We start from the raw sequence: 25,254 nt of genomic DNA, 5'->3' as shown, positions 1-25,254 counted from the left end.
ATTTTTTCTTGCCGCGTCGCGTCAGGTAGCGGTTGAGAAGGGAGAGGAATTATTATTTCCGTTTATTGGTTGGATTCTGATTGCGCTGGGGTGTCTGTGGCCGTTGGCTGCTCGTGCCACTGTACTGGTATTTTGCTTTCTTTTCCGATGGTTTTAAAATCTACAAATGAAACGAACGAAAATGAGCTAATGAAACCTGCGAAAAAAAGCAGTCCGAGAGCGTACCTGAAACGAACACATCAGATTTGCGTCCACCGACATCATGCCGCCGGCGTTGTCGAACTCGCCACAGTAGTTGGGTGCAGAAAACAACGTCACTAGCGACCGGCGGGCGAAAAACTCGTACCCATCCTCGACAACCTGGTGCGCTCGACAGATCAGATCGAGTTCGTGGATTAGCAAAAACTTCGCTACAATGTCCACCCCGAACGTGAAGCTCACACCACGATCATTTTCGCCCCAGCCCTTCACATCCTTATCGGGATCGCTCCACAGCAGATCGCACAGCAAACCCGTGTCGGGAACATCCGTCGGCCGCATTATGCGTTTGATTTGCTCCATGTGCTGTAAAAGAAAGTTGTGACATCAGTATTTTTGCCAGCACAAATTACGGCTTTGGCGGAACGTACGTTCAGATCGGGGCTTAGACCACCGTGACAGCAGAAGATTTTCTCGTCAATGATGGCGGCAATGGGCAGGCAATTGAAACAGTCTGTGAACGTCTTCCACAGCTTCACATTGTAGCGCCGCTTGCACTCGTCGTAGAAACCTGGAACGAATCAGAACGTTCAGCCGCACAGCTCAAAACGCCGCCAGACGGTCGCCCCACCCGGCACTCACCATATATCCTATTAATACTGGCACACTCGTGATTTCCGCGCAGCAGGAAAAAGTTTTCCGGATACTTGATTTTGTAGGCTAGCAGTAGACAGATCGTTTCCAGCGACTGTTTACCCCGGTCGACGTAGTCACCCAGGAACAAGTAGTTGGCCTCCGGTGGGAATCCACCGTACTCGAAAAGCCGCAGCAAATCTGTGTACTGACCGTGTATATCACCTGCACGGAGCGAAACAGGGAGGAAAATCATCACGCGGTTAATAATGTTGTTTGATGGACACAAAACCAAACTGCCGGCCGCACAATGCAGCGTAGGGCTTACCGCATATTTTAAGTGGAGCCTCTAGTTCCAGCAAGATCGGTTGCTGAAGGAAAATTTCACGAGATTTTAAACACAGCGAGCGGATCTCTTCTTCCGGCATCGTGACGGACTTCCCTGGACGGCATCCCCGGACTGTGAACGAGAGTAAAGGAGGTGAAAACATTGATAAATAAATGCATGTAAATCGTATAAAGTACTTGGCAAATGTATAAGTTTCTGGATAGGAATTAGAACTAATACGATCAGATCTAGGCTGCGTTCGTTTTCATGAAGTTTATCTCAATTTTGACTAAGGGTCAACTAGAAATAGTAGTCGTCGCTGCCTCAAGGCCGCTAGAGAAGGCTCAAAAAGGTCAACAGACGAAAATTTAAACCATTCAAACAATATTAATCCAATTACAACGTCCGTTCATAATTTCCAGTCGATCTGTCCCGTGTAGCTAGAAGGCTTTGAAGGTTCTAGAAGCAGTGGTTAGCATAAAAAGCTGCAATATAGTGAGCTGCTGCCAACGCCGGACGATCAAACGGCACTCGTGGCCGGTCTATTGCTAGTAGTATGCTATTTTTAAGCCCGCCGGTAAAACTGCATTCAAGGCAAGACTGAGGTCCAATTACTAGCGAAGTGTCATCAGCTCTATTTTTCTCTGTTGACTGCAACATTGGTCAACGGGACAACGAGCTGACAAACACAGCCTGCCACGGGGCTTCGGAAAATTGCCATGGCTCTTCCTAAAATCAATTACTTCCCGCAACCACGAAGCACGAAGCGTGAACATATCCAAGGTCTAGGGTCCAGATTTTTCATACTACTACCTTCAAACGATAACGTAAAGTTGAAGCTGATGATCGCTAACCAATCGCAGCATACCACAGTAATTTAATCGTTTGCCGATCACTTGCGGATTAGTGCGCGGACTAACAACCAGTGTCCCCGGGGAGTACATGTGGGAACACAGCAGAAAAGAAAAGCGTCGACACGCAAACACTGGCAAACCGAATCAGAGTAGAGCAGAGTGTTACATGTGTTAATTACACTTTTCCCTGGTGTGCTGCTTCCCAGCTGACACACCTAGGGGCCGACGATAATATTAGAGCTACGAGGAATTATTTCACACACCACCGTCCCGCGTGGCGCTTAGCTGAGGGCCTGTGCTATTTCTAGTTTTCCACGGTCTCGTGTTGTTGGTTGGCGCGCGCCAGCCCGTCCCGCCCTAAAGCATGCGAAAAAACGGTTCGCTCCAATTTGCTACCTTCCCACAAAGTACGGCTTCTCGCTTCTATTCAGCCAGTGGCAGGGTATAGAATTGTCGAGCTAGTAAAAGGCTTGGTAGCACAGCAGAACAATAGTACCGCTCCGCGTTACACAGTTTGTATGGATGCGTGGTGGGCACGTGCTGCGTGTGCGAATGCCCTTCCAACGGAGGTGGTTGTAATCGAACCTAATTTACCCCTTCGTAATTCAGCGAATTCGTCGATTGAATTCGGAAAACAGTTCCACAGAGAGCGCGAGACCCCAGTTGCCGTGTAACGATTGTTTCGTGAGCATGTGGAACCCCGCGGTTGGGGCCGGTCAGTAATGACGTCAGGCTCAAACTGTGGGGAGTTGAGCAATTGAACCCGTCATCGAAATCGTGCCCAGCGTGTGCGAGTGTCTCGCGTGACTTTAGTTGTTGGTGGCTGAAAACGCTGAAAATAATTGTAACTAACTACTGGCCTCTGCCCAGCCGGTGGAGCTACGTAGAGATGTTGGGATGGGATGGGATGGGTTGACCGGAACGGGGAACAGACAACACTAACTCCGGGTGCCTCAGCGACCTGAGACGGCACATGAGACCTGAACGTGATAAAATTACAACCTTTGCGCAACCATCACAACAAGTGTAACGACGCTGGGAACAACGACAAAGAAATAATCCGCCCACGGGCTTTTTTGCTGGATTGCGTGACGCGCATTGCATTGCCTAAGTGGGCGCCATGTAAAGCGTGCGCCCGATTAATGGCACGTAAAATGCAAAGCTTACCGCAAGTGCGTGACTCAAAGCTTGCAGCAAAATGTGGTCTAGAATGCATTTTAAAACCCCTAATCTTCATTTACAGCTTTGGAGTCCGGGTCCGGGGCAAACACGCTGCCCCGGACGATAAGTTAAAGCACAAAAAAAAAGAAAGAAAGGCCCTAAATCAGCCACAAACAGCACAATTTTTAATGATTAGTAACTTTAGTATTTCTTTTCAAAAGAGTGCCAATTTTTATATTGATCACTCAACATACGTGATTTCTATTGCGTCATGGAACTCATAGGATGCACCATGTACTGGCCCAAGCCACCGAAACCGTGTGGTCCATTCCGAAGAGGAATTAAAATTCATTTTGACCACCCATTTATTTGCTTGCCATCCATCGGATTAGATCGAATCTATCAATCGCAGCCAAATGGCCGCAACCCCTTCTTCACGAGAACCTCCCCCAGAGAGCTGTCATCTGATTACCGACGTTTACCGCGCGACGACCAGCAAAGTGTTGGCTACACGGGCCTGTCGGTGGTGACGAAGGGGGTGATGGATTTATAGCTGTAAATCGTAAATGGGTTTGAAAACCGAAGAGCGTTGGCCATCGAGTGAGATCAACCATCACCGACCGCCGTTTCGTGAGGACACAAAATCTGACCCTGACTCAGCTCGAAGCGCGCTGGGCAAAGTAAATAACAGTCGGGTTGGGGCCCGCCCGGGACAGCGATAGATGTGGCGGCAGGTGCCGAGTAAATAAACAATAGTACGGTGAAACCGTTCGTTCGCACACCAGCTGCTGCTGCTGGACCGATGCCATGAACTTCAACTTGACGAATGGTGGCCACGAGGCTGTCCATGGAGACTCCGTTACGCCACATTGCGACACCGCGCGGCGACCTCTATAGGTGGCGCGCATCCGCCTCATTTTCATGGTGCACCATAAAGCTTGGCGATGATAATCGTCGTTGCGCGACAGTGGATGAAAAATGGGCGAAGAAATCTAAACCGCTCCTACTGCTGACGGTGCGCGCGGCCCACGATTCGTTGCGCTTCGAAAATCGCCGTGCCGCAGATTTGTTACCCCAAAGGGCGCAGCACGGATGGCGCGAGCGGTGGCCCCGCACCAGTTACGGTTCGTTAGCATAGAAATTAAGTTGCGAAATTGGCAGTGTTTCAAAGGGAGCGCGAAAAAATGGAGCGCATAGTGGACGATGGAGCTGGAAATGAGTAGTAGATTTCGTATGCCTTTGGGCGCGTTAGGATTACGACCGACGACGAGCAACGAAATATGAAGAAAATTTAAAAAAGGTGTCCGTGGGTACACCCATTCCTCGGATCACGGTTCGAAGGTTCCAAAATCTGCTGCTTCACCACAAAAATGTTGCCAACTACATTACCAAATCAGCCACAAACGGCGCGCGCGCGCTACGGAATCCAAAATACTGACCTGAAACGAAAGAGCAGAAAAAGAATTGATTAAACCATTACACGAATGTCGTCATGGAACTCTGCCGGTAAAGATCTTTATCGGGGCCAGTCCACAGCAAGACAAAAAGTCTATTCATTCAAAGACAACACTACTTGCAAGACTAGCAACAGCAACACAAAGAAAAACCAACCGCAGAAAGTTTTCTAAGACAAATAATCAACGAGCAATTTCAACGGGGTTCAGGATAACAAAGGTTCAGACCGGGCAAGCATGGCAAGAGAGCAACATATTCGGTGGGGGAGGACGTTCTACAATTAGGTCCGGATGTGTTTTAGATGACAGACTCGCTGGACGAAAAGTTTTCCAATCTCTCCCTTCAAACGACTGACCCAACAGTATACAAGACGGACAATCAAACATGCTTCAACCATAACATCAATGCCAAAGAGAAGTTATTCAATGTAGTGTGTTTCAAAAGTAAAAGCAAAACAATGGATACATTAAAGTTACATAACTCTTCACTCGAAAATCTATAGGTGATATTTGCGCGTGTCGTACAACGCACAATTTCCACGACCCGATGGAGACGCCTGGTACCCGTTGTAAGCACAGAGCTCAGGTGTACACGAATTGTTACCCATTGTGCTTAACGCTTTTCAGAACGTTTTCCACCCATTTACGGCGCACGAAAGTTCAATCTTTTAGCGCTTTTTCTAGCACCCAACAATCAATCTTTCTCACTTGACCCACGCGCCAAACACGCGGCGGGTGCGGGCGAATCCAATGTTTTCCTCCTTTCCACGCAAAAAAGATCGCGCAAATAGATAGATAGGTGGCGCGCGTGTGGGTTTCCATCATTACGCGCTCGTATCATCGTTACTCATCGCCACCACCAGAAACACGGTGGTGGAAATGTTTCGGAAAACATTTATCCATCCCTCAATTATGGATCAGAGGCTAGGATAAGAAGGAAGCCAGCAGCATGTGTGTTTGGCCAGCGCTGTTGGTCGATCTTACTTTTTGGCTTTTTGAGCATCGTCTTCTCGGCTTTCGTAGGCTGTACCGTAATCGCTCGACAACCCGTTAATTAGCCAAAAAACCGTGATGCCGCAATAGAAGCTTGTAGTTACAGGCGTTCTTGATGGCTCGCCACAATAAGCTTACTTCCGACGCTCCCATTGAGCAATCATAATGAAATTGAAGTTGAAATTTGAAACTCCAACTGGCCTGCGCTGGGGATCCACCTCTGCCAACGCCAATGTTTGTTCCTCCCTCGTGAGAAGAAGTTTTAGATGGAGAGATAGCACCGAAAGAGAAAGAGCCACCGCTTCGTGCAGTACTCTCATCAAGTAAATGGAGGAAGTGAAAGGCACTTGCACTGAAAGCAATGGGAACCAATCCCGCTTTTTACGGCCAACAGTCACACCATTTACCGTCTACTTGCGTCGGTCGACTGTTACGCAACCTGCCAACGAATGGGCATTCCTACTACACATTTTCCAATTCATCTGCCGACCACAATGCCACATAAAAGAGTTGGCCCTGTTTTTTGGAAAACCAAAATGACACACAACAAGGTAATATCTTTCAAGATGGTAACACATTTGCGTGATAGTGTCATGTTTATTTTCACGCAAAACCGTGCTCGGTGTTGATAGCGGCTGTTTTTGGGTACATCTCATTGCCCCCGTACCGCCGTTCACACCACCTAAACTCTCGTCAGCTGCGCCAAACCCGAACGTGGCCGACCCCTCGGGCGCTTTATCAGTCAATCCATCCGCGCGCTTACCCAATTAAGTCATAAACGATAGTAACCATAATAATCGCAATAAAATGTCATCATCCACAGCATAACCTTCTCCGCCGGCTCGGAGGTTTCGCGTGCGTGGTACCACCACCTTGCATTTGCTTATGATAATGACATTGACGGCAACATTAGCCCGCAGCAGGGTGGTGCGCGCCGCACAAACATTGCTCAAACCGCGAAACGAATAAACAGGCCCCGTCGGCGAAAACCAGCAACTTGGGCGAGTTCTAGGGCCTACCACCGCCGTCGCCCGCACCGCCGTACGTCATTCGGTAAACAGGCGGAGGGATACAAATGACGGGTCACCCCGTTAGAGGAATTTACATACATCGCCGGCAAAACGCGATCGGCAGAGCGCGGATGGTGATGCAACGTGGGGGATCACGTGACAGAAGCGACTATTCCGAATATCTTCCTCTCTCGAATTTCATATCTACTCATTGTAGCAGATGATCGAAGCCTCGCAGTGTTACTAGCCGATTCCACAAAAAAGATATCATCGTCACAAGGGTTACTCTAATAATATCGAGAATGTCCATTAATGTTTAAAATTAAATGAAGAATGAAAAGGTCATCCTTCGAATCGAATCGGATTACCCAACTGCGGTTCGTAAGGCACGCATAGCACTTCATCGCTTGAGAATACTAATGGATTACGACACACCCGATCGTGTGAAGAAGGTCACTAAGTACCATGCCGGGTATTCTGATTTGTAATGGAAAATGAATAATTTCGTACGTTTCCCGTTTTTAGCAGCTCGAGAACGAGAGAAGACCCCCAATCAACGTCCGAAATTGAGCCATTGATACCGGGGGCGACCAGTAATTGCTTTCCTCCGATAGGTTGGCGTGTGGTTTTTTTATGCAACTGGAAAAGTTGATTTTAGTTCGATTATTAATAATTCAGACAAAACACGACTTCTCTATTACTATCCATACCACACACGTACCTGCGGCCGGCGTAGATCTATGTGCTTCGAAATGCGTCGTTTTAACAGAGAACCGTTACCCCCGTTCCATGTAGGACGTAAACACGTACTTCGATTACCAACCGTATTTCGATGTGTAGCGCAAGATTCAACGTAGTAATTTACAGTACATGTACCGAGTGTGTTAGCAGAGCAGAGTCGGCACACAACCATGGCCACAACTGCAACCAACGGAAATGCGGAAAACTAAAGGAAAACTAAAGGGTAGCCTACGCGCGACAGATTCGCGCTATTAAGAGACGGTCTAGAGCGATAGGAAAAACGATACACATCGACAACACAGGCAACAAGATACTTAGGCTAGTTGGTGGCGCACACATGACAGGAGAGCGATAGGTACAGAGAAGAAACCAAACATTACCGAAGTTACAGAGGTAAGAGTAAACGGAGGGCGCTTAGAGACCAGAGCTTAGAGCCGCCGTGGAGCACTACTACTTGCACGGGCAGTAAAACGGGAGGTAAACGAAACCAAACGTAACACAACACACTAGACTCCAAACTCCAAACGGAAACCAAAAACGATAAACCATACGGAACGCAACACAGGAGAAGGGAAGGGCTAATGTAACGCTACTGTACTTGCGAGAACTGGTACACAAACACAAACAGGGAAGAAACCAGGTGGCAGCGGGGAGGATGGAAAACAAAACAATAGGAACTGGCGCCGTTTTCGCATAGTATACCCATGAAGTCGTGCGAGAAGATCTCTTTCAGTTTGCCCTTTTTCCGCGATTCCTGCGCTTGTTGCTGCTGCAGTTTGTGAGCTGTGCGTGTGTGTGTATGTGGTGGCAAACGGGCCACACAACGAGTGCGAGAGGGACACAATATACACACACACACAGAGATACAGACATTCGAAGCGCAAGGTGGTTGTTGTTGCAGAGTCGCGGTTGCCGCAGAGATGCACGGTGCGTGAAGATTGTGTTGCGTGCACGTGGCACAGCACCCACCACCCAGTCGGGCCCGGAGAGCAGATCGAAGCAATAGAAGAAGAAAAACGCCAACAAGAGCAAAGAGAAGGAGAAGCACATTCATTAGCAGACAGTTGTTTTGGCGGGGGGCGCAGTAGTTGTGTAGTGTAGTTGTCATCGTCGGCAGATTGGTGTCAGTTGGCCATTTTTTGCCAATGGCATGTGGGTGTGTGTGTATTCGGAGATCATGAGTGATACAGAAAGGACATAGTTGACAACAAAAAACCACACACACACACATACGCACACAGATGGGCGCAGAGAGAGAGCGTTGTGGTGATGGTGGGTCGATCATCGGAGCACAGTAATTCAACGCACGACGACGACGTAGCAGAAAGTGAGAGAGCGAGCGAAGCAACCAACAACAACCAACGGGAGTGTCATAAACATTTGGTGTTTTTTGGTGTGTTTGTTCGGTTTGGTTGGTGTGCATTTGCATCGTCGTTCGTGTGTTGGTGTGTGGTGTGGTTGGTACAGTTGGTTGCAGTCGCAGTCGCGTTACACGAAAGCGAATCGCAGTTGAAAATTAACGCAATCCAGAGTAGCGCAGGAAAGCAGCAGGAAAAAAGAGGAAGAGAAGAAAAAGAAAAGAACACAAATAAATAAGGCTTAACACCCTTCACCCTAATCGGTTTCGATCGGTCCGATTCGTGTTTGGTTGATGGAGAAATACGATTCACGAAACATTTTACTGCAACTGGCGAGATGCGGCCAAATGCACAACACGGTTGAGGAGGGTCTGGGCTAAGATCAGCCACCGGAAATCATGATCCGTTTGAAGGTGGAGACGATTACTGGCTCTAGAGGGGGTGTCATGCGGCGGCACAGTTTCGATGCTGTTCTTGTATTTTCGATAGCTGAGTAGTGATGTAACGTGTGAAGCGGGGGGCGGGTGTTCGGACAAATCAAATGGCGTTACTTGACAGATGAATGGAAGGTTTGAAAGTAGAACAACACTGGATGAGACAGTGAAGAGATCGTCAGTGCATCGATCTCTACGGAAGAGTAGATGGGCCTCTATATCGCCACGCCACGATATTTTAGACTATTGAACTAAAATAGATACCATGAAGAGAAATTGTGATTCATAACGTTCACTGGTCTTGGTGGCCTTAATTACAACACCAGTCTTGGTACGGTAACAGAGAGATCCCGACAGTGATTTGAAGCGCATCCCGGAATTCAATTTCCTGGCGGCACTTGGGCTTTATAGTAGCATTCGTTACATTCGAGTTGAAAAAAGGTCCCAAACCTCAAAGAAAAAAAAATCCAAAACACGAACACTGATTCTACGCTCCAAGAACGGCCACCAGATGGTGGGTCGCCGCCGGGTGAAAGATTTTTCCATCGATTTTCCAATAATCACCCTCCGCGGGAGAGTCGCTCTCCATGGTTCGGGAGGCTCCCCGGGTCCACGCCAGATTGGCGGGGCGGAGGGAATTTCATTTACACTGTAATTGCTGTGCACAAATTGAGCCAGCAAGCCAATTTCCGTCTGCTTCGCCGAGTCTTATGACGGAACGGTCGACTTTCCATTTCGCTGTCGGCGCCCATCTTGGAATCTCGTTGCACGGCGGCACCCTCTCGGCTCGGGATGCGCTCTTAAATAACGCTTCGCGGCTAAAAGTACGTTACTTTAGTGTGTGCAAACCATTACACAAACCACACCCGGTCCCGTGGTCCCGTGTTTATCAAATATCCGCCGCAAATGATGAAATGACGCCCGAACGGAGGCACGGGACAAAACTGGCCTAGGTTACCGCCGGTGCCACCCATCACCACCACCACCATCACCATCACACTTCACGCTCCGGCTTTGAATTACTTGCCGTTGGATGAAAATTCAATTTTCAGCACGGCGCCGTCGTCGTTGGGGTCGTCCTCGACGGACGTCCATCTTTGACGCTTTGGGCTGTATATTTTAGCGAAAAAACATTGTACAGGTCCGTCATTTTTTTGGTTGGCACGTGGAACGGATGGAAAGCCCGAGGAGCCCACGGCGACGGCGACCGGGATCCGTGAGACTCGACGACTTCTTCGCCCGGGAGATGACATAACACACAGGGCGGCCACATTATAGCTTGCTATTCTTCACTGCCCGGAGGCCGTGTGTCGTGAAATGACACCGGAACCCGGATCTTTTGCCGCGCGCCACACCGCAGCACAGCACAGAGGTGATAAATATGTAATACCACCAAAAAGGTATCGCTTTCCAAGCGCGAAAAACATTCACAGTGCGCGCCCCGCCATGCGGACAAGATTAATGGCGAGAGGGCAACCGTTTCTTTGAAGCGACCCGTTGTTACCGAGCAGAGCTGAGAAAGGTGTGTAACGAATCATCGAGATGATTCTGGCAAACTGGGGGGTGTATGTTTACGCGAGTAAAACACCTGTAACTAAAGCACACAAAAACCATCAAAAGAATGTGGACAACATTTCGGGGTTTCGACCAGATATCGAGCTTGGCACGCCAAAGATAGCGTGCCGTTGACGCGAGGCATGTGTGTAGTTAAATGCACAACGGGGCACCACAGAATGGAACAACCCACAAATCCCTCGCACGCGTTCCAGGTACCCTCCGCTCCGGTAGGGTTAACTCTACAGTCACGTGTAGTACCGAACAGTTTAAAATCGTTGTTGCGCAGGGTGTGCTGGTGAGCGCGCAACACACACGCAAAACGCGTGTTCGGGGGGGCGCGAACCACGTGCACCTCAGCTGCGCTTGGCTTAGGAGTCGGTTTGAATTCTCGATTTTTGTTCCGCGGCTTCCACAAGCTTTATTCGCGCTGTGTTTAGATTTGCGCCGCGTGCCTTTAATCGATGGGCGCTTCGGCGACGAGAAACACATTCTCAATCAATGTGCACAACAACAAACTGCATCGCGCGTCCTGCTTTCCCCCTTGGCCGTGTGCACCTCGCCACTTCCGTCTCGACAACATTCCGTGCAACACGGGGACCGGGTAGCGGAGAACGATTCGAATCAGTGCGCGCGGCCGCGCGGCAGGAACATAATTGAACCCACGTTCCAGAACTGCATCTTACACCTTAGGGGCCCGCGTAAGGGAAGCCCTTCCAGCGCCAGCGCCCGCGCCCGGCAGCATCGGGGGCACAATGACCAATTGTAAGCCTGCCGAGAAGTTGAACCTATTCATTTAGCTGCCCAGCCCTACACTTCCACCCGACGACGACGGGCTGTTGAGTTCTGGTAATTAGCTCCGCGCGTATCACAACATCATCACGCTTTAGTAATCACGCACCGCCAATGCTGGTGGGTGTTTATTCAGTGCTTAAAGCGGTGCCCTGTGTGGATCTTGCTTTGGCGTTAAATTCCAAACGCTGCGCTAATCGATCCTAAAATGCGTTGGTTCCGTTCTTCGAACGGAAACGATAGCATGCCAATCAAAGGAATGATTACATTCAAATAAGTCATGTTCGTACTTTCGACACACGCTTCACCAGGTGTCCGGACCACGGTCATTTAATTCATTGCAGGGTGTGCTAGTAGAAAGGCATGTTTGATGGCGTGCTCTCGACACTATGATCACATCTCGCTGACACGTATGAGTCTAAACACTGCTGCGAGTGGTCCGAGTGCGGAGTAAAGTACGAAATATATTATTCATCATTACGGTTAAACGTGGCGTTCAGTGGCGCGTAGGTGAACACCGATGACGCATGGATAATCCATTTCAAATGGGTGAGCTTTACGGGTTTGCATTTAAGAGACTGCCACCGATGTGACCGATCAACACGTTCAGCTTTGAATAGTTGCAACTACCTGCTGTCTCAATCGAGAACTTAGGAAGGACATATTAAAATTAAAATGGCAAAAGTCCCAACCCCGTAACGAATGGTTCTGTAATATCTAGTTCTGGTGGTTGAAACCCGGCAAACACGTGTATAAACTAACGCGAAAGCAGCCTCTCCAGACGCCATCGAATAGACACGTCGGATTACTGTAGACTAACAAGAGACACCACTGCGACTCGCTGATTCCGCAATGTGGAAATGCTTTCCCACTCGAGGAGAACTGGGAAACCTTTATCCCTTTTTCAGAAAATGCAACCATGTGTAGTAAGAGTATTAAAATATTCCATGAACACACTTTAAAGCGCCCGTTGTTAAAGACAGTATCCCATACTGTACCAAAACGAACGGCTAACGAACACCAGCGAAGAATTTATATTGTTTCTCGATGGCCTTGCTGCTGCCTGGTAAATGTTTTGCAGATTGCACACGATATTATGACCATATATTTTCAACGGTTGTATTTTCTACACGCGGTGGTCCACGCAATCACACCTACATGGCACGCCGCCGACAACGCGCGCGAAAATGATTTCAGATGTTGATAGTTTCTCTTCCGTAACGACCATTGGCGAACGGAATCGATTGATTTTGCGGATAAACTCGCATTTAGGGCCAGTGTGTGCAGTTTGCGAGCTAAGCAACGTGTTTGTCCCTGAACCGGTCCCTGGGTCGGTCCCTGGCTGATGCCACAGGCTGTCACCGACAGCTTTCGGTGCAACTTTGCGAGCTGCAAGCTGCAGCTAACAACAACACAACACATGCTTGATTGACGGCGCAAGCAATAACATTCAAGGGTAGAATAAACAGAAAATCCCACCATAAACCATTTGACGCGCTCGAACCCAGGAACTACCAAAACCAAACACGTCCGTTGAGGAACGGTAAAATTACAAAACGGTTGACGGTATTCCTTCAGTGCGCGTGAATCTAAAATTAAACAAAAAGCTGGCAAAGCATCAAAAGCATGCCAAAGGTCGAATATAAGTTGCAGAACGGCGAAGTCATAAAGTAGGATTATTAGTACATCTCGGTAGTGTAATCTGGACAAATTAAGAAGAAATAGTCATCAATCGCTTATCGTGCCTTACAATAGAACCTATTTTGAACGTTACAAAAAACCGATCGCAAACCCACACCAGAGAGGGCGCCGCCATCCGCCTGCCTCTTTCCAAACGCTTGCCTTATTGGATTCATTACGTAATCGCTCTGAATGGCATGAAAATTTCGATTCAATTACCTCACATCGCGCTTACTCACATGGCGCGGCTTAGGCGAAGGAACTTCACAACCAACTTTTCACTATTAAAAGCTACAACATGGTCCAACTAGTGCCGCTAGCAACCCTTGGTGACCGAAAGTCTACCGTTGGCCCCGAAAGAGGGACGCGAACGCAAGACCGAACGAACAAGTTTCAAAGTAATTATCTACCTTTCATAACTTTTTCCAAATTCTGCGCTAAGCGCCCGCTGCTCTTGGGCACAGAGTGAAGATGCCAGGAACTGCGTGTTCACCCCGGACGACTCCAGGCGTGTTCGGCTCCAGCGTGACCCCCCACAAACGAAGGGCGGATTGATTGTAAAAAAACAGTCAGTTTCTCGGCTCAAAATGAAAGCTAAAAATACCACTGATGCCATCGGCTCAACGAGCGGCCATGCGCGCGCAACATCCTACTCTATTTTCATGATGACTGTATTTTCACGTTAGTTGCGCGTATTGAGCATGTTTAAACTGTACAAACATGACCTTCTTAAAACCACTTTGAGTGAGGAAATTTAGTTCAAGGTTTGCCTCAGGAGTTACCGAAACGATATGTTTTAAATCCAAATTTATTAGGTTCTACCGCTGGCAGCGGCGGCACGCACCTACCGGAACTATATAAAACATGATTTAAACCCACTACTGTCGGGCCCTCGTCGGTTGCTGGTTTATTTATTTGTAAACACAGCACGGAACACTGTGCATTGCGTTTCTACAACCTTTTTACACCTTTTCACATGACCAACCACAGGTCAGCACTCGAAAGAGGCGTTGGACCTTTTCTTCGATCACCTCGGGTCGAGATTGTGAAGGGCACCGGGCACAGGTTCACGGTTCACCGAGGGTTTTTGGGGGAGAAATTAATATTACAGTTTTCCGTGAAGGAGATTCTGGATGTTTGTTTCAGCCCGCACCTCGAAGGGTGCCCATCCACCCGTCCACCCGCCCGAGAGAAGAGAAATCGGACATTATTAATGTGTATTTAGTCAATCGATGGAATCATCACCGCGTAGCGATACAGCTTTAATGGCAATATGGCTGGCTTACAGCTTGCCTTTCGTATCTGTACCAGAGAGCGAAGTGTGTTATGTTTCATTTATGTAGGTTCATTTCTCCACAACTGTCCAACTGTTGAAAAACGGAAAATCTGGGCCCGCAGGCTCCTACTTTCAAAGTTGAACGTCTTTTTGCCCGTACCCGAGTGCGAGGTCCTACGAGGCATTCTAAGCAGAAGTCACGCCCTTCCGTCGGCCAAACGCCAGAGAAGCGACGCTACTTTTGCTTATCTCGCATTTCATACATTTTTCAGCGGCGGCACCGGTAGCGATGTTTGATAAATTCGTAATTCAAGGGACACCTCCAGTCGAGCGCCGCACAACAATGTTCCTAGCGCCTCCGGGCTGTTCAATCGATGACCCCCGCTAACTCGTTGCGCGCCTCTTATCAGTCGTCGAATCCGACCCGAAGGAGCCTGCCTTGTGCTGTTTGCCTGACGCTTTTCACTTTTCAGGCTGCCTTCGAAAGAAAAAGAAGCCACTGAAGAGTGAGAAAAACAGGGCCTCGAGTCAAGGAAGCCCACTCTGGGTGCTGCCACCAGTGGGGAACTATGAAAACGTGGCTATGTTGGCCGATTATTCCTGCTTGACTGCAGCGCCGCCGCCGTTGGGTGGACATACCAGGCGAACAATAATCCTTTTTCCGTCCACTCTTCCGGGCACCCGAGTCTAGCGGGTGTCATGGTCAACGAACGATGGCAGCAGGATAGCAGCAAGGCGGACCTGCTTGCGCGTGCTTGAAAAATTCAACCTCCAGTCTGCCCCTTAGCCTGGGCGTGGGCACCTGGCGAATCTGGAACGGGATATCGGGGAGAAACTGGCACACACTACCGCAGTCCCGCCGGCCAATGCTGGCTGCGTCGACTTCCTGTGCTCCACCGGGCTTCACACATCAACACACAACACGCTTGCCTGGCCCCGACCTCGCCTAAAGAAGAAACCATAGCGGAAGCGTTCTAGAGCGCCACCCAGCCCTGCTGTCCACGTGTGCTGTGGGGCGTCCCGGCGCAGAACTATCGATTTTCTCAATCGCTGATAAATAAGGGCGAGGTTTTCCGGCCCTGCACACACCCGTAACGATAAGAATCGATGGCGGCGCGGCAGCAGTGATGGTGGCACGTGAGCTACCGTCGGCCAAGGAATCCGCCGGATGGCGCACATCACAGAACTGCGCCACGGTGCGTCGTTTGACATTTTAAATTGTATTAGCAGCAGCAGCAGCACGAAGAACCGTCGGGCTGCCATGATTAAAAGCAATATGCAAAACTAGCCGCTGCTGCCAGGCGCCCTAAGGCCGATGCAACAAGTTCCCGAGTGCACTGCTGGCGGCGGCCATTTTGCAGTGCAGTGCTTCGAAAACGGTACCGGTCACCGCATACAATGCGGAAGAAGATCGTGGGCGCCCACCCAGCCGGCAAGGGCCAAAAATCGATCGAAACCATGAGCCTCCCCGCAATGTGGATCACAGGCCGACGTAAAACTGTTGAGTGCGCCGTGTCGGGCGAACTAGATTTTCCAGGACACTGGGTGTGTGCGTGAGTGAGTGCATTCCGTGTCAAGGACATTCGTCGAACGGGAAGCGATAAAGAAGCCGTGGTCGGTGGTATGGTAATTCGGGCCAAAGAAAGCACATAATCGCGAAACTATGCCCCAGGAGCGTGATGTTGAGTGCTGCCGGCAGCACAAAGAGGACGATTAGCTCCCGGCCGTCTCTCGACCGTTCTCTGTACGGCGTCCTTCTTTGGCCAGCCCTGCCAGCAGGCAGGCAGCAGCTTATCGCCGATAATAAAAGACGATTATGCATCCAGAAGAAGCTACGGGAGCTCAAAACGGAAGGGCAGCAGGATGTAAGCACAACTGAAACTAGGATAATGGTAAAAGTATTTTAATATTTCACTCAGACCGTTGGATTCGGCGGGACACACTCTATACTGCATCTTGCGCTTACTTTATTAATTCCTATTCTTTGGGTTTCTCTCCTCACCCTTGCCGATTAGGAATAAATCAAAGAAGGATATGTTTCTTTCTCGTGCACCTCACCACGCGATCCTTGGGCCTTGGACTGAACAACCAAAGAGCGAGCACTTTTGATAGGATAAAAATGATGGGAAAACCTTCCTGGCTCAACTACACTTTCCCGGCAACACCGACACAAGGCGTTTTTGCCGTACCACCGCGTTAAATTTATCACTAATCTTGGCCCTCACTGATTAACTGTTGTACGCTTTAACACGCTTCCTGTTAAATGCTGGTAACGCTTCTTTGTGCACTTGTTGGTTCGTCATTAAGTGAAAAATTGTAAATACATTTTACATACAGAGAGATAAGAATCTGGAAGTGCATTGTTGTCTAATGCAGCAGTTGACGTGGCTTCCGTTGCAGTAAATAGTCACAATAAAATGAATCTTCTAAAAGGCGCCAAATCGCAATCTCTGGCATCGAAAGCGAATGCTGAATTATGTGCACACACAGTTCGCAGAATCGCGTGGCCAACGGACAGACCCGAAGAAAGGGTGTACCGCATACAACGGCCGGCCTCAAATCATCATCCATCCATTCGACAGCCCATACCGAGGCCTCATCTAGCCCGACACCACCACCGATCGGCGAGGCCACGGCGCACAGCGCACAAAGAAGCCGTGTCGCGCGCGCCTTTCTCAGTTCCATTGGATAAGATATTTCGACAAAGATTGAGAACACGGTACGGGCTATGGTAAAAATAAACCCCAACAACGACGACGGCGCCGGTCATCAGAGTCAAGAAGTCGGTCAAGAAGAAATTGCCCCAATTCGCCGGAACGTGCGAATTGGAGTGATGAAAAAGCCGTACAAAAAAGCTAGCTTCCAACTTAGAGCGTTAGGCGACAAATGTGGCACAAGCAAATCGCGTTCGATCAGGCCAGCCGCTCAGAAGGCAAAAGAAGTTTTTTTGCACGTTAAAGCACAGTGATTCCTTTGGAAAAGCTTCACCATGCTGATTTTTAATATCTTCTGAAATTCGTCAAATCTCTCTGTTGCCTGCGTACGGTGGCTTGAACACGACCTTGGACGCGGTGGTACCTCGTGTAGGGACTCTACCTGTCCGTGGTAGGAAGTAAATATGCTGAGCCTGATAAGATAGGAGATCTTGCTGGCCACAACTTATCAGCGTCGCACGACCTCGATGGTACGCACCACAAGAGATATATTGTATACTTCCTCTTCGCCCTCTCGTGAAACATTATCATTTCCGCGAATTGAATAAAAAAAACATGATAACGGCATGATCCTTAGATGGTGTTGCTGTTTCTATTTTACCAGCACATGGTACACGCAATTCTTTGTCACGGAGCATGTCGGAGAATGAAGCAAAAGTTTGACTAAATTTGGTGCCGATACTATTTCGTTATTTTCAGAGGCGAGAAAACTATGGCCGCCAACCGGGAAAACAGAAACCACCTGAAACCGGTTGAAGCAACAACTATTTTTGGAAACACGATGCGGGTCGTTCGGATTTTATACATTTCGAGCGAACGCGCACCGCACACATGGCGGGAACCATCGCGCAGCCTGCAGGGAATCCAGCACACGCAGCTCACTTTGGGGGCCGACTTTGGGCAGCGCGCGTTTGATTAAAACACCAATTAAATGACATATTCCGTCACCAAAATACACTAACTATAACCCCATCACAACGTGAGCAGGCGCGCGTGCGACTGAGCTTTGCGTGTTCAGCCACGTGTTGGTATACTTTCAAACCGAATGCGTGGATTTTGTAAAGTCCGAGGCGAGTGGTTACCTTTTGGAAGCAACGATGCTTCCGATAGTAGTGTCACAGACATTCACGACAACCGGGGTCTAAAAATAGAAGGCACCTCCCGCTGGCGGACACATGCGGTGGGTGGCATACTTTGCTCCGCGTTGGGGTCGCTTGGCGGCTCACTGCGTTCCAGCAGAAGGTGACATTTGTGCAATATAACGATGGTGCGATGCCATGTGTCGAACACGCACCCCACACATACGGTGAAGGAGAAACCCAAAGCGCACAGCGCACACCAAAAATGGATCTTTATGGTGGCCGCGCAGTCATCACGTGGACCACAGTATATTGACTAAATCAGAGCAACAACTGACAGAGTGTGAGTGGATGAAACATGACGGTGGCCATAAAGCGGTAGAGATGACACAGTTAAAGGACAACTTGTTTTGAGTAAGGAGTAGTCGACACGGTCGGGTTTAGGTTTGGGTAGCAGCAGCAGCACAAACCGAAAATTTAACGATAAACATCACGCTGTTTCTAGCGATCGATCGCATCGATCATTCGTTGGAAGAAGACATACTCTATCAACAGTCGGCGTAGTTTATTCGCACTTCGCTCCGACCAACTGTATCCAGGCACTCGATAGCACCTTGTTGAGGGGCAGACCTTTTGGAACATAAATAAAGCATTAGCAAAACTACGAACTGGATCGGGACTGACGTCGTATACGTGAGGGGGATGTTGCGCTAGTTAAAGCCACCCAACCAGCCAGAGCCCCGCACAACAACACGGCAGCGTATATTTACATTGGCGCACTGAGGGAGCGCGATAAAAATAGCAATCGTCACACAACAACACGCGAATCGGTTGAAGGCATCGATCGTGTACGATATTTAGTCGACCCGTCTCTTAATCAAGCCGTCTCCACTCGAATCAGAAGCAACTCGCGGTAGTGTCTGGCCTCCCCAAGTTTCTTGATAAATTCTTCCAGCCGCGTATGCCTTCCTCGGCCGCCTCGCAACGCGCAGCACCGTGCAGCATGAAGGTGATACCGCCATTACCACGCGAGAAGTGAGTTGCGTTTGTGGTCTGAGTCTTTCTCACTCTCTCTCTCTCTCTCCTGGAACCATGTTCCGTGCTATTTCAAATTGTGAATTTCACAGTCGCATGCTATTTTTAACCTATGCAAAGAGCGTCTCTTTATCGTCTCCAGCCCATTAACATGCTGTGCTGTGTTGTGTTCGCACAACAAATTCACCCCAAGCACGTGAACTTTTTTATAGCCCCAAACAGTCGAGAAGACCCAATCGATCCGGTACGCGATTCAAATATTTGCACGCAAAGTATTAATAATCTCCGGGCGATTTAAGCCAGTGTGCGAACGCACGAGAAGGCCAAAATGCAATGGGAAATATAGAATGTTGCCCAGAAAAATCGGCTCACTGTCGGTCGAAAATACCATCGTGATGTTTTTACATTACCGCCCGTGGGCCTCGTGGGGCTGTTCGTTATTTTTCCCGACTGTTATCAACCAACGTTTGGGAGGGAAACGTGTCCTTCCAACAGCTTATAGGATGAATATAAAGTCGAATCGAAGAAGACGTGAGGGGTCCATGGACGACGAGCATTGGCAAACACACTGAGCAGGATACATGCACATAAGCGTAAAACACTCAGCCTCACATACCGTAGGTTTTTCGGCTAAATTTGACATTCCATTTTCGTTGTTTCCACCACCACCACACAACAAACGGCAGAAGGTCGCATATTTCCCGTCAGGCAACAGACACAAGTCACCTCGCCGGTCGGCTGCCGGCGTGATAAGACAGAAACAAGCACCGAACCGTGTGTTTGAAAGCGTTCACACAAGAAAATGGTGTGATTTATGCTAACGAGCAGCGCGTCATTTCTGAGAGTAGGAAATGTTTACAAATGATATAACCATGAAACGCATTGCCGAGGTAGGTTTCGAAATGGTAGCGAACACCACGTCGGTCGATAAGGAATGGAATATTTAATTCAAGAATTAAATTTACCATAACGCTATGGTGCTCTTGACCCGGAATGGCAAGACACTCAAAGCTTTGCGGTTTTTTGGGGTCCATTCACTTTTTTGCGTTTAGCAAAAACTCACAGCATGTTACAATCATCAACAAGCTACCCGGTGGCTTAAGGGTAAGAACCACACACGCTACTACGCGCATCCTAATGATGAGCAGCGACCAGTTCCAAAAAAACAATCTAGAGTCGGCACGAGCGACGACATTAGGGGTTTAGTTGCTGTCCAAATTCGAAAAATTGGCCATCGTCAAATATGGATCGCGCACCCAAATCAGGTGTATCCGAATGGATGGCGACAGCACAGCGTAAAACAAACATCAAATCGATCAAGACAAATAGAGAATGATGCGAACTCCTTTCTCGGATCGTGACCAACGAGCACCCCGGAGTTCGGTTGGAGGGTCGCAAATCCACACTGACCATCCGGGACACGTTCCGAAATCTTATTCGTTTTATATTCGATCAACAGAACTGGGATGCAATTAAGGCAGCTTTGGGTGGCGCGTGACCTCACGAATAGAGGATATTGGTTATTGGAAGATAATGTTACACGTGCACACATTTCTGAGGCTTTGAAGGTCCTTTAAGAAGAATTTAATAATACAGCAATTGACAAAGTACTTTCTTCGACGTCCTAGGAACGCTACGTAAAAAAAAGGGAACCAAACATGGATGCGTGCGTCGGACCCTTTAAGGAAAATTACCATTCGGTGTGCTGTGCGCGGTGACGGCTCATTTCATCCTGCCGATGGTGGGCGGCACCACGCTCCCGTTTGGGGGCGAAGTGGATAGAAAAAAGTGCTTGTAGCAAAAACATGTAAAACCCATCGCAAAAACCACCACCACCGGAAATCAAGCATTGACTTCGCTTGGTGTGGTCTCGGCGACGAGCAGCAACAAGCGGCAAAAAGTGCTAAATGGTCGTCTCGGCGAGATCCCACAACCAGAAATTACCATAGAATGGAGCGGTAAAGAAACCCCAACAAACGCTGCGTGTGGTTAGCGAGAGAAAGAGAGAAGGTTGTGGTGGCGGAGGGAGCGAAATCAGATCATCGCCACCCATCCGTGGCTCAATAAATTTTTAACCACCTTCGCACATAGCCGCGGGTCTCTTTTAAGAGGAACACCTTTTGCGCGTCTTCGTCTTCATTCATGTTTCTGCTGCTGCCGCCGGTTTGGGCGGGATGCGGGTCATCATCTGCTCTGTTTCGCCCACAGAGCACACTCCGGAGAAGCTAACGGATTTGCGGAGGCCGATAGCGGCATTCAACACCCGCTCACGCCCCGCGCTCGTGGTTGGTTCTTTCTTAATTACTTTTTTTCTTACGTTCCTCCTTCGGCTGCGCATCGATGTTTGAGGGCATCATGGAATGCTGAGTGGATACATTGAGGAGGGCATCAAGATACCGGGGCCTGTTTTTATAGGTCTTCCGACCATCAATCCGTCGGTGGATAATTTTCCGACAACGCATTCAGCTTCTGGCAGACAAGAGTTCAACTGGGCACCCTGTTGATGTGTTGATAAATGTGTGATTTAGGAACAACTGACCGTTGACCAGAGATTTGTTGTAAAGTTGTTGGTTCCACAACTTGATAGAACCCACAGGAACCCATTTTGTGGTGTCGAAACGTGGAGAAGTCGATCACAAAATAAATCAAAGTTAATAATAGAGATGGCAAAACAAGCAACATTCATCTGACTCACAGGACACAGCTAAGAAACCGGGAAAGGCGCACCCATTTGCATAACGGATCGAACTTCAATTAAAACACAGCGCAAACTGATAGTATCAGCGATCCACCACAAAAATAGTTTCATCCGGCTTCGCAGTGGCCGCACCGAAAAAGCGTTCGGCCCAAACCGTTTACATTGGCACGCGAATAAATAGACCAATCGATGGAACTGGTGGCAATGGTTGCGCTTACAGTGACGGACAAATTGTAGGTTGCATGTACGGACACGATCGAGCGTGATGGAATTGAGCGGGATACGTCCGATAAGTAGTAGTGTCTGCCCCAACGCTATCTATATATATAAAAATGGTTGTTTGTCTGTCTGTCTGTCTGTACCGCATTTTCTCCAAAACTACTGAACCAATCCACGTGAAATTTTGCACAGCGTAGTTTTGTGACCCCGGATTGTGAATAGGAAAGTTTGACCCTCCCACACCTTCGGCGAGGGGGGGCTCCCATACAAACGTAACGTACCGTAACGCCCATACGTTACGTCCAAACGTTTCAAACAAATCGAACCAAACTCGGTAGGCGGGAGTTTTGGGGAAGGGGAAATGTTCTGGAGAATATTTGAAACCCCTCCCCTCTTTACAAAGACCCTCTTTGTAAAATGTGGAGGGGTTTAAAGGGAGAGGGGCATTAACCCATACAAAATCTGGGTTAATGTCAGCAAAACTCGGATAATTTTCAAGCAATTTGAGCCAAACTCAGGTGTTGCGAATTTTGACATGTATCCAACGGGAAGCCGATCCGATACGTCACCGGGAGACGGAGGAGTAACGGGAGGCGGGAAGGGAAATTGAACGAATACGTCACCGGGAAGCCCGATCGTTTGAAAAGTAGGAGTAACGGGAAGCGAAAAGGGAAGCTGATCGGATACGTCACGAAGAAGTCCTCTGAACCGCCTCCCAATCGAGAAATAAAGATGAAATGAGGCGCAGCGACGCGCGCCGGGATCTGCTAGTACGTTATAAAATTTATATGTGAACATTTGTGGAGGGAATCGGAAAAATGTGGTGCAAGGTAGTGACAGTCCTTTAAAGTCCTGAAAGTTTAGGATGAACAAATGATAACCACACGAATAAAGTACAGTGTTTGGTCCAAGTATCAATGTGATTGTGAAACTATTGGGACAATGTAATGTGTTGGATCGTACTGGCGCTGCTTGATTTATACTAGAGCAGTGTGCTGGACAATCCCCTTCTTCCGCTTTGCCCACTCACCTTCCAAGAGCCGTTGGATCAGATTGTCCACGTCCAGCACGTGATCGACCATTTTGACTGCAGTGTGGATCCGAAACGGGTTACTTCTCGGGGATGTACCGTTTAGCTTTTTGATCAGCAATACCAGGGGGCCGGCACTCTCGGTCAAACGATGATTGACTCGCGGGGTCAGTTAGTTTGCGGTCGACTGGTGATTGATTACCACACCGTTCCCGCGGCTTTTTCTTTCCGCGGACCGAACAATTCTATCACCTACAAAATAAGCACTGTCGAATTTTCCCGCAGATCGGACGAAATGCGAGCAAACGGCAATCCACGGTTTACTAGATGAACTGATAATTTAGGTTGCTCACCAGCACACGCACTTCGTCATTCCTGCTTACTTGCGCTTAACACCGTTCTTCCCAAAGCTCATAATCTGTCGCGGGTTTCCACTTGAGCGTTACTTGGTTTTAATATTTTTGGCGTGGGAAAACGTAATCTCCAATATAGTGAGTTAAACCGGCCGGAGTGCTCCGAGAACACGACGCGGTTCGTCGGTGTCTCGCCTGTGGTTTATTAATAAACAAACAGGCGCTTTTCAACCCGCTCGGGCACGGTTACTAGATTGCCTCGGTGTTTTTTTCTTTCCGCGAGCGTATCACGTTGTCAGCACTTTGTTATATTGCACAACACTCAGGCTATGTTTTTCGTGCGCACTAAATCTGCAAAACAAAATGTAGCAAATAGATTTATTAATAAGCCTCGCATAATGCTGATAAGGAGCAGCATTTTTGCAACCGATGACATAATATTAATTAGTTCCGCTCTAGAAACAGGAACTGTAATAGACCATAACAAAAAAAATCCTGACATTTCCACTAGACACAGTATTTTTGAAGTAATGAAATAAAAACCTTAAATCGATACAAACGTGTGTTTGTGGGGTATTTTTTTTTTTTTCGTTTCACTGCGCGCACGCGTGAGTGGTTCCCTATTGCGCGAAGCTGCTTTTTGCACTCGGCGCCTAAAGTTGGTTCACAGCGAGTTGCACACACGCGCAACGATGACGCACGAAAAAGGCGTCCCCGTCTCGGGAATCGATTCTTAATGGCCACCGCACACAGCAAAACAAAACAAACGCACACCTCTCCCTTCTTAGTTTAAACGCAATGAAAAAAAACCACAAAATTGTTCGTTTGCCACAGAAACGGCGTTCGCGCAACGAAACGGCGACAACCACTACTACCACACGGCTCTTCCGCGGCATGTGCACACACAGTCACAAAACATGCTGTAGAAGCGGCGATACGGAGAAGCGCGCGCGTGCTGCGGCTGTTACGATATTTTTGGCTAACGGTTCAACAGAATCGGGCGGCGTCTCGGTCTCGGAATCACCCACCGACAGGGCCGGAAGCCGTTTACTACGTTTACTAACGTGGTGAGCCACGCAAGACGAAAAGTCGCGTGGGGAAGCAAAATGCAACGGAGCGCAACAAAATCACCCGCGAGCCAATTGGCTGCCACCCTCGCGGGAACCTAGGTTGAACAATAACGAGAAAAGAAATCCCTCCTCCGGGTCGCTTATCTTCCGTTCTCGATATCTTCCCATTGGCACGGCCGAGGAGCATAAATTTTCACTTCTGCTTCGGTGTGTGGCGAACAAGGGCTGGGCGGGCACCATTTCCTTCGGTGACTGGATTGTTTTTTTGTTACCCGCACAAATGATTTCCTGTTTCCAGGGACTTTTGCCACCGCTTCCCGAACCGGAACATAAAACACTTGTGCCAGACCGACTGGTTCCCGCGATTGGGCAACAGTTTCATCCGTACAATGGAGAATGCGAAAATTTTCACTTCCAGCTTTTCGCGCTGACCACTCTGGAGCGTTCCGCGGTGAAAAGCCAAACTCCTTGTTTGCCTGTCGTTTGGCAGGGCGTTGTTTCGTTTTTTATTGGTTCACACTTACAAAAAACAGAGCTGCCAACGAAGCACGCACGAAAATGCAGCAGCTCCTTCTCACGGGAAGTTTCTT

General features: G+C 48.7%; 1 protein-coding gene across 1 annotated transcript; it reads right to left on the bottom strand.

Moving 5' to 3' along the window:
• On the bottom strand, nt 1–25,254 carry LOC128273285 (serine/threonine-protein phosphatase PP1-beta catalytic subunit-like). Its single transcript, XM_053011221.1, has 8 exons — nt 25,189–25,254; nt 23,242–23,945; nt 8,075–8,155; nt 1,160–1,291; nt 841–1,056; nt 630–769; nt 226–564; nt 1–160 (listed from the first exon to the last, which is right to left on the bottom strand). Exons 2-8 carry the CDS (start codon nt 23,291–23,293, stop codon nt 53–55), a joined length of 1,068 nt encoding a protein of 355 aa, XP_052867181.1. The 5' UTR covers nt 23,294–23,945; nt 25,189–25,254; the 3' UTR covers nt 1–52.

The sequence above is a fragment of the Anopheles cruzii genome, chromosome 3 (assembly GCF_943734635.1).
Source record: "Anopheles cruzii chromosome 3, idAnoCruzAS_RS32_06, whole genome shotgun sequence".
In the NCBI taxonomy this organism is placed as follows: domain Eukaryota; kingdom Metazoa; phylum Arthropoda; class Insecta; order Diptera; family Culicidae; genus Anopheles; species Anopheles cruzii.
Note: the sequence above shows the minus strand (reverse complement) of the source record. Positions and strands in the feature narration are given on the sequence as shown.

Bases quoted from the DNA above. Each gene is read 5' to 3' on its own strand.
- LOC128273285 (XM_053011221.1), bottom strand. From the start codon at position 23,293: ATGGTCGATCACGTGCTGGACGTGGACAATCTGATCCAACGGCTCTTG. The intron at 8,156-23,241 runs GTGAGTGGGCAA...ACACACGCACAG, and splicing joins GATCCAACGGCTCTTGGAAG to CTCACAAACTGCAGCAGCAA. The intron at 1,292-8,074 runs GTATACTATGCG...TCTCGTTCACAG, and splicing joins CTTCTCGCACGACTTCATGG to TCCGGGGATGCCGTCCAGGG.